The sequence below is a fragment of the Protopterus annectens genome, chromosome 9.part0 (genome assembly GCF_019279795.1).
Source record: "Protopterus annectens isolate FY-2018-M chromosome 9.part0, PAN1.0, whole genome shotgun sequence".
NCBI lineage: Eukaryota > Metazoa > Chordata > Ceratodontiformes > Protopteridae > Protopterus > Protopterus annectens.
Genome location: NC_056743.1, coordinates 1,589,991 through 1,604,847, shown reverse-complemented (window position 1 = coordinate 1,604,847; position 14,857 = coordinate 1,589,991). Strand labels below are relative to the sequence as shown.

Below are 14,857 nucleotides of genomic sequence, written 5' to 3'. Positions count from 1 at the left end.
CTATGCCTTAATATTTTAAATTGTTAACCACAATCCGTTTTTGATTTATTGTACTGCACTTTGTTTAATTGTTGACTGGGGAGCAAATCTCCCCGGGCCTCCACTAAAAACAGGCAATCAGCTCAGTTGGACTAACCTGGACAACAAATGTCAGTAATAATAGTAATAATAATAATAATAATAATAAAGCAATTCTAGTAAAAATAGTTATTATCCCCCATTTCCTAAGGAATGACCGGCATTAATTAAGAAGTGATCCTTCTGTCATTGCCACAGGAAAGGCAAGTAGGTGAAGGGAAAGGGGTGCATATCGAAAAGCAGTAAAGGGATGAAAAAGGGAAGACCATTTACATGGAGAGAGGAAAGAAGAAACTGGGGGGAGTCAGTTAAAAGTGAGAGGTAACAGAGATGCAAGTCAAGTTTTTTGGGTTAAGAGTTGAGTATAACAGTTACTATAATAAAAGAATGACATTTGCTCTATGTACCCCCATCCCAGGGATTCTCGCATTGGGGGAAGCACTGTGCTCAATACTGGAAATTTTGTTCCGGTGAAAAGTAGGGTTGGGGTTTTGTGTGATTGAGACACAATTGTAAATGATGCATTTTCTTTTCAATGTTCTTGCAGAAAAGGGGAATGTCTGCATGTTTGAGTTTATATGTGAGGGGATGTTAAAAATGAAATGTTTCTGTATTTGTAGCCTTTGTGCTTTTCAGTTGTAAAAGAGGAATCAATTACCCCCTATTAATATTCCAAAACGTACACGCTGATTGGCCAGCATGCCCGTTTTAAATCCCACAATATACCAACAGAAAAGGGTCCGGTCGCCCAAACTTTTTTCCATTGGTATAGTGTACAAAACCTTTTTTGTTGTTGTTGTTAATAAATTAAAAAAAAAAAAAAAAAAAAAAAACGAATCAACTGAGACTTTTTTTTCTCAGTTGCTTCCGTGTAAACCATTGATTTACTCGGTATGTGTAGGAGCCCAAGTCCCATATGCGTGCGGAGTATATCAACACAAGGAAGCAGTATACCACCACCAGCAGAACAGTAATGCGCTGTTATAGAAAGACATTATTTAAGAAAAGTAAGTATTTTTTTTTCTTAAGTAATGCCATTGTATAATAGCAATAACTGACTCTGTGGTTGTGGTATATTGAAATTTACCCATGGTTAGCTTTATTTAATCACTTGGGCTTCGCCCTCGTGATTAAACCATGCCAACCGTGGGTAAATCTTCAATATACCACAGCACCTCGTCGGTTATTGTTTAAACAAACCATTACAACTTTTTCCTTTGTACACCTTTTACAAATATGAGTTTGTCTTAACAGTTGCTCAAGTCATGTCTTGCCTGAAATATCACCCCTCTTGGACATTATTCTGTGTATTTTTTCACACAGATTGTTTATTTCTATTTAGTTTATTCCTTCCCTTTTGTAAAACTCGCAGCTCCAGTTCTTGTATCTTTTCTCCAACAGTCAACAATTCCATTCCAGTTGGTTTTGTTTTTGACTTCCATTTTCTAGTTTGTTTGTTTTTTTTTTACCAACAGCATTAAACTTACTGGCCTAGGCAGTTCAGTTTCTTTATCCCAGCTCAAAAGAATAACATTTTCTTAGTTAAAATAATTTGCTCCTCTAACATTACTGACAGAGTATCCTGTAGGGAATTTATAAAGTCTGTCATCTCATTTTATTCCCAAAAACATGTTCCCAGATACCCCTCTTTTTCCCATCACACCTCCAGCAATTGCTGTCTACCTGTTGAAAATTCCTCCATAGTCTACTTGGAGTATAAAAACACCTGTTTAAACACTTCCATGTAAAGATTCTAAACCTTCTAGATTTTGTTGCATGCAAAGAGGCTTCAACAACCTCACTATAAACTGGGAATTGTACAAGACCTCAGACTTGCATTCACAAATATTCCTGGACTTTGGCAGCACGAATGCCATAGACCAATTAGTTTGTAAGCCCACTAGGGGCTACATCATAATTAACGTAGTCCTCAGCAATATAGGTAGATGTTAGCTGTTCCAGTGACATAAAAAAATAAAGCCCTGACTATGACTCCAATGACCTGGGTTTGATTAGTGACTGGTAATTAATGGAAGCAGCAGGGAGGGTTGGACATTACCATCCTGGGATGGGCGAATCTCTGGGCATGTGCTGTGTCAGTCCCAGGTGGAGGCTGGAGAAGGCACACTGGCAGACATGTGTGTGGTGGAGACATGGCTGTGGTGCTGTCAAGGTGAGGCTGTTATGTTGCATGTCCCCATTGCATGCCCCCCCCCGGCATACCATTAGGCCTGCAAGGGAGGGGAGAATTAGTAAAAAAAAAAAAAAAAAAAAGTAAAAAACACCCCTTTGAATGGATGCACAGATGTGCTGAGCCCCTTGATGCATAGTTCTGTGTCTGGTCCCAGCAATACAGGTTTAAAGTTTGGGGGGATGCAAAAGAAACAGCTGGTAGACCTGGCGTGGACAGGCACCAGGGTGCAGGCTGGTACTGTGAAGGAGAGTGGAGGGGAAAAGAAAAAACATGGGCAAACCTTGCACCCCAAGGTAACATACTCACTGGTCAGGTCAATGTAAAGACCATAAAGCTGTATCCTTTGAAATAAAGATATAACCTGGGACACCAGGTAACCTTGGAACTTTTAAGAATTATTTCAAGGCAAACTTCCTACTTTTAAGTGACATATTTGCAAAATTTCAAACCTCCTTTCAAAGCCTGGGAACACCACTGCCTCTGTGGACTCTTTCACAAAAACTCTTCAAAGTCGTTTGCACAGCTGCATAGAGGCAGAAGTACCAACTCAAAATAAGCAGATGACAAACTCTAAAAACAAGCTATTTGGTGGAATCATCAATAGGTTTTATAATAAATGGAAAAAAAACTCATGGCCAAAAATAGAAATTGCAGTGCCCAGTAAGGTAAGAACTCCCTCTTCAAACTAAATAACTCCGGGGAATAATTTAGTCTACCAATGTCAAATGTGAGGTAAAAGTAGCCTGCCAAGCTAAAGATAACCAAAAGACATTATTCAGCTACGTCGAAAACTTCAAATGTAATGACCTGTGTGTAAATGGAGACTGCGCTGGATGATATAGTAAATCATAATACATTTTTGTCCAAGTTTACCCACTTTCTACCCCAGACACCTCTCAAGAAATACTATTTTGCTTCCCCAACTATCAATAAGAAAGGGGTCCTGAAAGCACTCTACAAAGTCAAAACATTGATGTGATGGGACCTGATAAAATTCCAAGATGCCACCTTAATAGCATGAAATTTGATCCATCGGGGCCACTAGAAGCATTATTCAATCGTAGCCTTCAATCAGGCTTGATGGAAAGCAAATGGAGGACTGCAGCTATTATCCCTCTGCTAAAAGGTAGGTAATTCAGTAACCCAGGAAATAACCTGCCCATAAGCCTGACTAGTCCCATGTGCAAGGCCGCCCTCTGCTAAAAGGTAGGCAGTTCAGTAACCCAGGAAATAACCAGACTATAAGCCTGACTAGTCCCATGTGCAAGGCCATGGAAAGAACAGTCATGAGCATGATCAATAATGACCTAGGAAACCATCAGACATTGGATCCCATTGAAAAAAAAAAGACATTGGATCCCAATCCAGTTTGATTTCATCAAGGGCAAGTCAAGCTTGCTCATCTTGGTGGACGACTTCAAGAAGGTCATCAAAGCAGTGGACAAGGGCATAATGGTGCATGCTGCTTACATCGACTTGATCAAATCATTCAATACACTACCCCTCCTGGGCTTTGTAGACAAGCTCACAAAATAAATTATAAATCCGTCTGTCACCCACTGGATAGGCAGCTGGGTCACAAGTAGGACTCAAAACGTGCGAGGTGATTCTTACCTAAAAAAGGCCAGTCAGTTGCAGAGTTCCCCAGGGTTAGGTGCCTGGGGCCTTTTGTTCTTTCTTTCTCCATTGCTTCCTTTACGCAGCACTGATATACTGCAGAAGCATGGGAACGCAAGTCCCACATGCATGTGCAGTGCATCGAAAACATGGAAGAATCCTTTACCCAGCACTGATATACTGCAGAAGCATGGGAACGCAAGTCCCACATGCATGTGCAGTGCATCGAAAACATGGAAGAATCCTTTACGCAGCACTGATATACTGCAGAAGCATGGGAACACAAGTCCCATATGCATGTGCAGTGCATCAAAAACATGGAAGAATCCTTTACGCAGCACTGATATACTGCAGAAGCATGGGAACGCAAGTCCCATATGCATGTGCAGTGCATCAAAAACATGGAAGAATCCTTTACGCTGCACTGATATACTGCAGAAGCATGGGAACACAAGTCCCATATGCATGTGCAGTGCATCAAAAACATGGAAGAATCCTTTACGCTGCACTGATATACTGCAGAAGCATGGGAACGCAAGTCCCATATGCATGTGCAGTGCATCAAAAACATGGAAGAATCCTTTACGCAGCACTGATGTACTGCAGAAGCATGGGAACGCAAGTCCCACATGCATGTGCAGTGCATCGAAAACATGGAAGAATCCTTTACGCTGCACTGATATACTGCAGAAGCATGGGAACGCAAGTCCCACATGCATGTGCAGTGCATCAAAAACATGGAAGAATCCTTTACGCAGCACTGATGTACTGCAGAAGCATGGGAACGCAAGTCCCACATGCATGTGCAGTGCATCAAAAACATGGAAGAATCCTTTACGCAGCACTGATGTACTGCAGAAGCATGGGAACGCAAGTCCCATATGCATGTGCAGTGCATCAAAAACATGGAAGGATCCTTTACGCAGCACTGATGTACTGCAGAAGCATGGGAACACAAGTCCCATATGCATGTGCAGTGCATCAAAAACATGGAAGGATCCTTTACGCAGCACTGATATACTGCAGAAGCATGGGAACGCAAGTCCCATATGCATGTGCAGTGCATCAAAAACATGGAAGGATCCTTTACGCAGCACTGATATACTGCAGAAGCATGGGAACGCAAGTCCCACATGCATGTGCAGTGCATCGAAAACATGTTAGAATCCTTTACGCAGCACTGATGTACTGCAGAAGCATGGGAACACAAGTCCCATATGCATGTGCAGTGCATCAAAAACATGGAAGAATCCTTTACGCAGCACTGATATACTGCAGAAGCATGGGAACGCAAGTCCCATATGCATGTGCAGTGCATCAAAAACATGGAAGAATCCTTTACGCAGCACTGATGTACTGCAGAAGCATGGGAACGCAAGTCCCATATGCATGTGCAGTGCATCAAAAACATGGAAGGATCCTTTACGCAGCACTGATGTACTGCAGAAGCATGGGAACGCAAGTCCCATATGCATGTGCAGTGCATCAAAAACATGGAAGGATCCTTTACGCAGCACTGATATACTGCAGAAGCATGGGAACGCAAGTCCCACATGCATGTGCAGTGCATCAAAAACATGGAAGAATCCTTTACGCAGCACTGATATACTGCAGAAGCATGGGAATGCAAGTCCCATATGCATGTGCAGTGCGTCGAAAACATGGAAGAATCCTTTACGCAGCACTGATGTACTGCAGAAGCATGGGAACGCAAGTCCCACATGCATGTGCAGTGCATCGAAAACATGGAAGAATCCTTTACGCAGCACTGATATACTGCAGAAGCATGGGAACGCAAGTCCCACATGCATGTGCAGTGCATCAAAAACATGGAAGAATCCTTTACGCAGCACTGATATACTGCAGAAGCATGGGAACACAAGTCCCATATGCATGTGCAGTGCATCAAAAACATGGAAGAATCCTTTACGCAGCACTGATGTACTGCAGCCACACAGGTTCCCCACAAAAAGAATGCATACTGAAGACAAAGTTCAGTATGCACATCACCTTAAAGCCTTATCCTGCAGACTGCTGAGAGACTGGCTATGCCTGGACTTCAAAGAATCTTGTGATCTAACCCTTATGGACCTGTTGCATAGCCTCAGAGTAAATGGCCTTAGAAACACGCGATCTGTGAACCTAAACCTCATCTGCAGCATAAATAAGACATGTCAGAGGGACAAGTATGTGTCTCATAGACTACCCCTAATTTGAAAGTTCCTTCCTGTACTTATTCAAATGCACTGTAAATGTGCCCCTGATCTGACTATGTTTCTTTTAGAAAGAGGAAGTTTGTAAATGCTTGTTCATCCATACCCAGTCAAGCTTTACCAATGACAAACTGTCAGATGTATTTGGGAAGCATGCCTGGGTTTAAAAAAAGACCTTTAGGGTCATCAGCCTAGTAAGTGTGTATGAAGCTATGAAGCTGTATAACAGAAGACATTGTTTAGAGTGAGACGTGAAAAGGGCCAGCACCTAAATGTGGTGATGAAATTACCAAGAAGAAAATACTTGTTTGTCAGCATGAATAGTAGAAAGTGAGAAGTACTAATGTTGGATTTGTTTTTATAGATAGCAGGGAGTATTTATAAATGGGCATGTACCAGGGAGTATTTATAAATGGGCATGGAGGAAGACATGAAGTAAGGAAGTAAGGACCTTTGGATCTTGTAAAGTTATATCAGCCAACAACATTGGGCAGCTTAATCAAACTCTGCATTTCTCTCTATGTCAATTCTTTTTCTGTGTAAGTTTAGTACTCTCAGGATCCTGCATAGTTTTTATAAACTAGTGAAGTAACTGATATCTTGGAAAAATGTTTTGCAGTATGTGCATATTTAACTTTTTTGTTTTTCCCTTGTAGTCGATCACATCTGCACAATGCACCAGACTTCAGGTATTCCATGACAGCTCCAGCGGGGATGGATCGTCACATGGATCACTACAGTGGTTCTGCAGTGTTGCGCCGCCCCATGAAAGGCCGATTAGTCGCTTTGCGAGATGAACCATCAAAAGTTAGTATCTGATTTTGTACTGCATTAAATGTGACTTGAAGGCACCAGAATCCAACCCAAAGTGATGGGTTTAAATGTTTCATTAGTAAGTTCTGGAAATGAGTAAAAGCAGAGCACAAAAATCGCTGTAAAAGCATGTCATCTCTTAGTCACAATCAATGGTTTATTACTGTCTGCTGCAAGTGTGAACTGAACTTAGAAATGTCAGCTTATGAGAAGCACAGAATAAGAAGAGGTTACTTCAGATAAAATGTAGCCGGGCATGTAACAGGCATAATAAATATGTACAAGTCTAAAACTCAAGGACATTAGGTGTAAGAAAGCTCAAATATGCAAACCATCCATCCATCGTCATCCAGATTTATAATAAATAACTTCATGTTCAGATCGTTAGCACTGTTTAGTTGAAGTATGTAATATGTAAATATAAACCCACCTTCTTTTTTAATTAACATATTTGATATGTTAAGGTACAAGCCCCTATTAAGGTAATAGTACATACATGCATTTTGATTCATCAGAATTTCTGTCATGAACCTGACTAAAATAAGTTGCTACACAACTGTAACATTAGTGTGTTTAATATCCTGAGTGTAATTCGGTATTCTTACCCAAACTTTTCAGGAAGGTGCATAATATAATGCAAATAGAAAGAATAAAGTACACCAGAGCTTTAATGTACCAACCGTGTAGCTCTACAGCCATAAACATGTAATCGTGGGTGAAATGTTAATTTGCATCTATGTATTTACAAAGTGAGTATCTCTTAACCATGTTCATATTTCCCAGGTTCATTTACTGGTGCTAGAAACTGCTTGGAATGGACAGCCCTCTCCATTGGGTTTAGGTGGTTTGTGTATGTGATTGGAGCCAGAATGGACAACCACTCTGCTGAGCTGAGGGAATTTCTGTAACAGATTTTCGAACTAGTATTAGCAGTAACATTTGAGATGGAATCTGTATCAGTAGTACGCCAATAATGTGTAATGCTTTTTAAATATGCTAGCTGTGCCTTATCAGAAGGGACATATTTGGAGATAACATAAATATGCTTTGTCATTGCTTCCTGAGAGGCCTGCCTCCTATAGAAACTCTTTGTATTGAAATCAGTATGTGTATTGACTATCCTTTATAAAGAAGGCTGATGAAATCTGTTCAGTATGACCGTTATGGCTTGGCCTTGACACCGTGAATTAACTATCCTTTGTAAAGAAGGCTGAACAATCTGTTTCTTTGACCCTTATGGCTTGGCCTAGACACTGTGTATTAACTATCCTTTGTAAAGAAGGCTGAAAAATCTGTTCAGATTCTGGATACTGGCTAAGGGTCTTGCTGCTCCTATAGTGCCTTTTTTAGGCAAGGTTCAAATGAAAAATTCACCACCGTAGCAGGAACAGACAAGCAAAAACTGAGGGTAATGCTGCTCAGTCCTAGAAGTTTAAATCTCAAAATGCAGTCACTCGAGGCACTCCTTAAACATGTAATCGTGGGTGAAATGTTAATTTGCATCTATGTATATGATATGTATATGATATGTATATATGTATATGATATGTATATGATATAGGTTCATAGGTTCATAGGTTTATACTAGGCTATCTGCCCTAAGGCATTTATAAGCCTAGCCCAAATTATTGTGGCTTACGCCACCCCTTATATGAAAAAATACTGTGCCCATTAGTTTGTTGTGCCTCTGTCCAGCAGTGACCCAGAGATGATTCCCGGGGTAAACCTACGATCTCCCATCCACAGGTCTAGATTTCTCTTGAACAGAGTCAGCGAGGTGCTCTGCCTCACATGGACCGGGATTTTATTCCACAGCATAGGGAGTCTCTGAGTGATAAATCTATCCCTCCAGCACGTCCTATTTATATCCGTGCTAAGGTTTAAGTCGCTTGCTCTAGTGGTTTTGGTGGATTTGGATTTTTTGAGGTGGAGCATGTCCATTAATTCCGGGTTGGACATGGCCTTGTATGTCAGGCACATGTCACCTCTGAGCAGACGGTATGCGACTGAATAGAGCTGGAGTTTCTTCAATCTGGCAGCATATGACAGATTTTGGAGTCCCTTTATCCTTTTGGTGAGGAACTTTTGGGGTCTCTCCAATTGCTGCAGATGTATATGATATGTATGTGATATGTATGTGATATGTATATGATATGTATGTGATATGTATGTGATATGTATATGATATGTATGTGATATGTATATGATATGTATATGATATGTATGTGATATGTATGTGATATGTATGTGATATGTATATATGATATGTATATGATATGTATATGATGTGTATGATATGTATATGATATGTATATGATATGTATATGATATGTATATGATGTGTATGATATGTATATGATATGTGTATGATATGTATATGATATGTATATGATATGTATATGATATGTGTATGATATGTGTATGATATGTATATGATATGTATATGAGAACATGGATAGCTGTGCAGCAGTAACTGAGACCTGGTGCAAGGCTCTAGAGAGCACTCCTGCATTACCAGGCTATAACTTGTACTACACTTTTCGGCCATCTGACCTGGACCAGAACACCAAAGGCGGAGGTGTGTCCATCTTCATTAAGGATATCCACACCTCCAGGCTAGTTGCGCAGCATAATGCATCCGAGGTTATCCAAGTGCAACTAACTCTGGGCAAAACTACAATCCAAATTGTAGCTTGCTACAGATCCCCCACCATGCCCCAGGATTCCAACTCCACTCTGGAAAATATTAGGGTTCAACCACACACCCTAATAATGGGCGATTTCAACTATGCCACCATTAACTGGGAAAACTACTCCTATACCAACTCCTTCGCTCAACGCTTTCTCGAATTCATAAATTCCAATGCCCTGGATCAACTTATCCAAACCTCCACCAGAGGCAGCCATATCCTAGACCTAGTCATTACCAACACGAGTGACCGGTGTTCCACACTTGAAGTCAACTCCTCGTTGGTCAGATCCAACCATAAGCTAATCACCCTAGATATCTGCATCCTGCCCCCACCCACCATCAAGGAAGCCACGGTAAAAATTTTCTCCAAAGCCAACTTCATGCTTCTTAAAACAGAAGTGGTGAACTTCATGACACCCATGCAGATGGACAATACAGTTACGACTGCTGAATCCTACACAAATGCACTCTATAAGCACTTACTCATGTGCATGGATCGTGCTATCCCAAACAGAACCAAGATGCTATCCTCCAAAAAAAGGAAGACAATCTGGTGGTCCCTTGCCATAAAGAAACTGTACAACAGAAGGAAGAAACTGTTACAAAAGAGAGTAAAATCCCATGAGTGGAGGAGCTCCTTGGTCAGCCTCAGTAAGAAGCTGAGATCCCTTATAAGATCCTCCAAAGCTAGCTACGAAAACAAAATCGCCACTAATTCTAAGGACAACCACAAAGCATTCTGTAGCTATGTCAAGAATCTCGATGGCAACACCCAGATCTGCTGTGAGTTACAGCACAACGGCACGAAAATTAAAAAACAACTGATATTGCCACCATCCTGGCAGATAGGTTCAGTGCTAACTTTACCCCCCTCACACCTTAAAGGGCCCATATCTATACAGGAAGAATGCAGAGTCCCTGTAATCACAACTATGCAGGTAAAAGCTGCACTCTCTTTAAAGCCAAAAACGCAGCATCCATGGGGGACGGGCAATATCCCTGGCTGCGTTTTACACGAACTAAGGTAGAAGAGGTCTTAAAAAAGATGGAAGAAAAAGCAAAATCTATGCAAACAGTTAAAGATTTCTTACAGGTCAAGCCCCCTACGTTCTGCAGAAATTTTCCCTCCAAGCACTGGTACTTTCCTGCTCCAAGTAAACAGACCCAGCCTAGGACCCGTGGAAACAGACCCCCCCCCCCAGATAGCAGCCCAAGGGAATGCAGAGATCTAAGCAGTGGACTATCTCTACTTCAAAACCACCTCCTCCCGACCTCCCCTCTGCCCGCCTTCACTTACCCCTAGGAAGAAAACTCTCCTTTCACTTAAGCACCTGAGCCACCAGTACCAAGGACCAATGGGTTCTGAACATTGTGTCTCCGGGATACAAATTCTCCTTCCACACCCTTCCAACCCCAAAAGGGTTCCCAGATCTACCGCCAAATCAGTGGGCAGAGTCAAAAAGCAAATCCATTCCCTGCTCTTTTTGAGGGCAGTAGAGCACATTCCTGCAGAACAGATAGGCCAAGGTTTCTACTGCAGACTTTTTCTGGTGCTCAGAAAAGAGGGCACCTGGCACCCCACCCTCGAACTTTCCATTCTAAACGCCTTCCTGGCGATCCCAAAATTCCAAATGCTCACCGTCCAGCAGCTGCTACCCATCCTCTCCAAGGATGCTTGGCTAGCCACCTTGGATCGCGGCATCCTGCATTCTACTCATTCCATATGCCAGACTGCATATGTGGAAACTTCAGTGGTACCTAAAGAGCCTTTGGTGTCAGCACACTCAAGACCTGGAAACTCCTCTCCTATAATTCCTTGCCTCAGAAAGGGATTTTGTTGGTGGGCAACAGCATGCTTCCACAACAAGGACTGCCCTTCTCCCCACAACCCGCTGCCCAGACCCTCACCACAGACTCATCAGACCACACTTGGGGTGCACACCTGGATGGTAGGTGCATACAGGGCTAATGGAGCCCACAGCAAATCCCCCTGCACATGAATCAAAAAGAGATGATGGCTGTGCAGCATGCCTTGATAGCTTTCAAACCCCTTCTCTCTCCAGGGGTTTTCCTGATCAAAACAGGCAACACCACTGTGATGTGGTACATCAGCAAGCAGAGAGGAACACACTCCTACCCTCTATGAAGGCTGGCCATGACCCTTTGGCTCACAGCCTCTTCCATGCAACTACACCTGTTAGCACAATACCTACCAGGCTCTGTCAACTCCCTGGCAGACCAATTAAGCAGAAACCGTTAGGATTCACGTGAGTGACAGCTCAACAGAAGTATCTTCTTCCTAATAACTCAGAAATGGGGAACACTGAAGGACGACCTCTTTGCCTCCCACACCAACCACCAGCTCAGCAAATTCCCCACCAGGGGGCATCACTGCATGGCTTGGAAAGAGGATGCCCTATCCTTCCCCTGGGTCAACCTCTCGGTCTATGCCTTTCCTCCCCTACCTCATATCCCCAGGGTACTGCTCAAAATAAGGGAGGAAAAACTAAGGACCATTCTTATAGCTCCAGACTGGCCCCGACAGCACTGATACTCATTGCTGTTCAGCCGGTCCCTGCTGCCTCTTTGGCACCTTCCTCAGATTCCAAACCTCCTAACCCAGAGGGAAGGGGAATTCATGCATCCCCAATTGCAGACACTCAATCTGGCAGCTTGGCTTATTTCCTAACCCCGAACCAATCTGCCATCCTCAGTAAACAGGTTCTGGAAGTTATCTATGAGACCAGATGCCCTAGCACCAGAAAGTCTTATGCAAATAAATGGAAAAGGTTCTGCACCTGGATCCAGGCTAAGGGGGCCAGTACGGCACAGCCCTCCCTCCTTCTCCTCCTGGATTACTTAGCTGACCTACTACACAGTAGCCTCTCTTTCTCATCTATAAAAATTCATGCCTCTGCTATTTCTGCTCATTTTCACACTGAGCAGCCCCTTTTCTCATACCCTTAGATCAAACAGTTCCTCAGAGGGACTAGCAACTTGAGGCCCCCCAGAAGGGCACCAACACCAGCTTGGGACCTTAACTTTGTCTTGGAAAAAGCTCACCCTGCCTCCTTTTGAACCAGCTTCTTCGGCAGAGCTAAAATTTATCTCCTGGAAGACAGCCTTCCTTCTGGCCATCACTTCAGCCAGAAAAGTCTCTGAGCTGCAAGCACTCATGGCTGTGGAATCCATCATCATCCATGCAGACCAGGTATCCCTCAGAACTAACCCATCCTTCATGCCCAAGGTGGTGTCCAGTGTGGCTCTCAACCAGTCCATTCATTTGCCCACCTTCTTTCATAATCACCAGAACAAAGGGGAAAGGACTCTTCACTTTTTAGATATGCACAGACAGCTCAGATACTATCTGAACAGGACTAAACGCTACAGAAAGTCTGATCAATTGCTGGCCAGCTTTGCTACAGGGGCAGAAGGCAAAGCCATCTCCAAGCAAACCATTTCCAAATGCATAGCACACTGCATCCATTTTTGTTACAAACAGCATGGTAAGCCTCCCACCAAGGGGGTCAGGACACACTCCAGAGCAGCCCCCACATCTGCAGCTTTCCTCAGAGGAGTCCCCACCAGGGACATCCTTGAGGCTGCCACCTGGACATCTGTTCACATTTTTACCAAGCATTACCACATGCCTCTCTTCTCCAAATCCAGGGCAGGGTTTGCCTCTGCAGACTTGCAGGGCATCCTAGCCAGCCACTAGCTTCCTTGACTGCCTCCACCCATTTCCTCAGCTTTGGAAATCTACCCAAATGTGATGACTGCAACAGTGAAACATGGAGAACGTAGTACAGTTGTGTCCACTTACCATAAACGTAGATGTTCGAGTATCTTCACTGTTGCAGTCCTGGTTACCCTCCTGCATCCCCCTTTACTCTCTTTCTTTACATACAAGGGACATATTGGTATTTATTTTCCACTGGTGGGGTTCTTCCACCAGAACCTGGCCTCCTACTTTGGGGGTTACTGACAGGTTAGGCAAGAAAAACTGATGTAATGGCATCGGCTGCCTTACTTCATACTACTGATGACCTGACGTCAGTCCTCAAGCAACAGCAACCGATGCAGAAATACTAAGCCTCTGGTATTCGGGACTGCTGAGGTCTACCCTGGCAGGATAACCGAAATCTGATGACTGCAACATGTATGGTAAGTGTACACAACTGTACTTTCTTATGGAAAGTACCTCATAATAGGTACTGTAAAGGTGACTAGTATCTTTGTTTTTTAAAGTACCTCACATAAGTATTAGGAGTGGATGCAAAGATCTCCTTTTTTGGAAAATACCTCATTTAAGTACTGTTAGGGACCATACAGATTATTTCATATGGGAATGTACCTAACATGGGTACTGTAAGGGAGACTACGGTCATTCTTAGGGAAAGTGCGGCATGTTAGTACTGAAAGCAAATGGGTGGAACCCCGAAGAATAATTACATGTCAAGGTGGGCATAAAATGCAGCTATATTAACTGTAGACTGTTTGTACTGTGAGCTGCACAGTATTCTAGTACGGCATGTTAGTACTGTAAGCAAATGGTTGGAACCCTGAAGAATAATTACATGTTACGGTGGGCATAAAATGCAGCTATATTAACTGTAGACTGTTTGTACTGTGAGCTGCACAGTATTCTGCTGTGAAGTAATTCACACATGAAAGACATTTGGGATGAACTTTTAAAGAATTGTTTGCGTGTTCAGTGGTCCATAATGTGTGTCGGAACCCATACTGCTAACAGGAACATGGCATTACTACATACAGAGGTTAGAATGTCGGAAAATGGATTAATCTCATATTATCTATATGAATTCAAGCCAGCCCACCTCCAAACAACTCTTTTTTTTTATTTCCGTACTCCATGTTTGTTTTGTAGAATGCATGTTGAACTGTCATTATATTGAGCTCTGATTCATTTTTCTCAGTAATTAGTGTTGCAGTGTTTTTCAGCACTGACCATTTAGATATTGCAATACGTCTATAGCGGTGTCTCTCTCTCTCTCTCTATATATATATATATATATATATATATATATATATATATATATATATAAAAAAAAGCTCAGCACTTGTCTTAAAAGCATCTTCTTTTCAGGTTTAGCACTTCTGTATTATACAAAGTCCCTCACTAGCGAACCCCCCCCCCCAGGAGTACCCACTTCCTTACTAACTCCTCTCTTATTCAGTTACACCCCTAACTTCTTATTTTCTCTAGCATGTCGAAGGGCCAGATGCTGG

At 42.6% G+C, this 14,857-nt stretch overlaps 1 protein-coding gene across 1 annotated transcript in view; it reads left to right on the top strand.

The window, feature by feature from the left end:
- Positions 1-14,857, top strand: part of PPFIA1 (PTPRF interacting protein alpha 1) — a 2,891,353-nt gene that overhangs the window by 1,531,074 nt on the left and 1,345,422 nt on the right. The window contains exon 15 of the mRNA XM_044082514.1: positions 6,759-6,909. Within this exon, the coding sequence (XP_043938449.1) occupies positions 6,759-6,909 (151 nt within the window). The remainder of the gene's footprint in view (positions 1-6,758; positions 6,910-14,857) is intronic.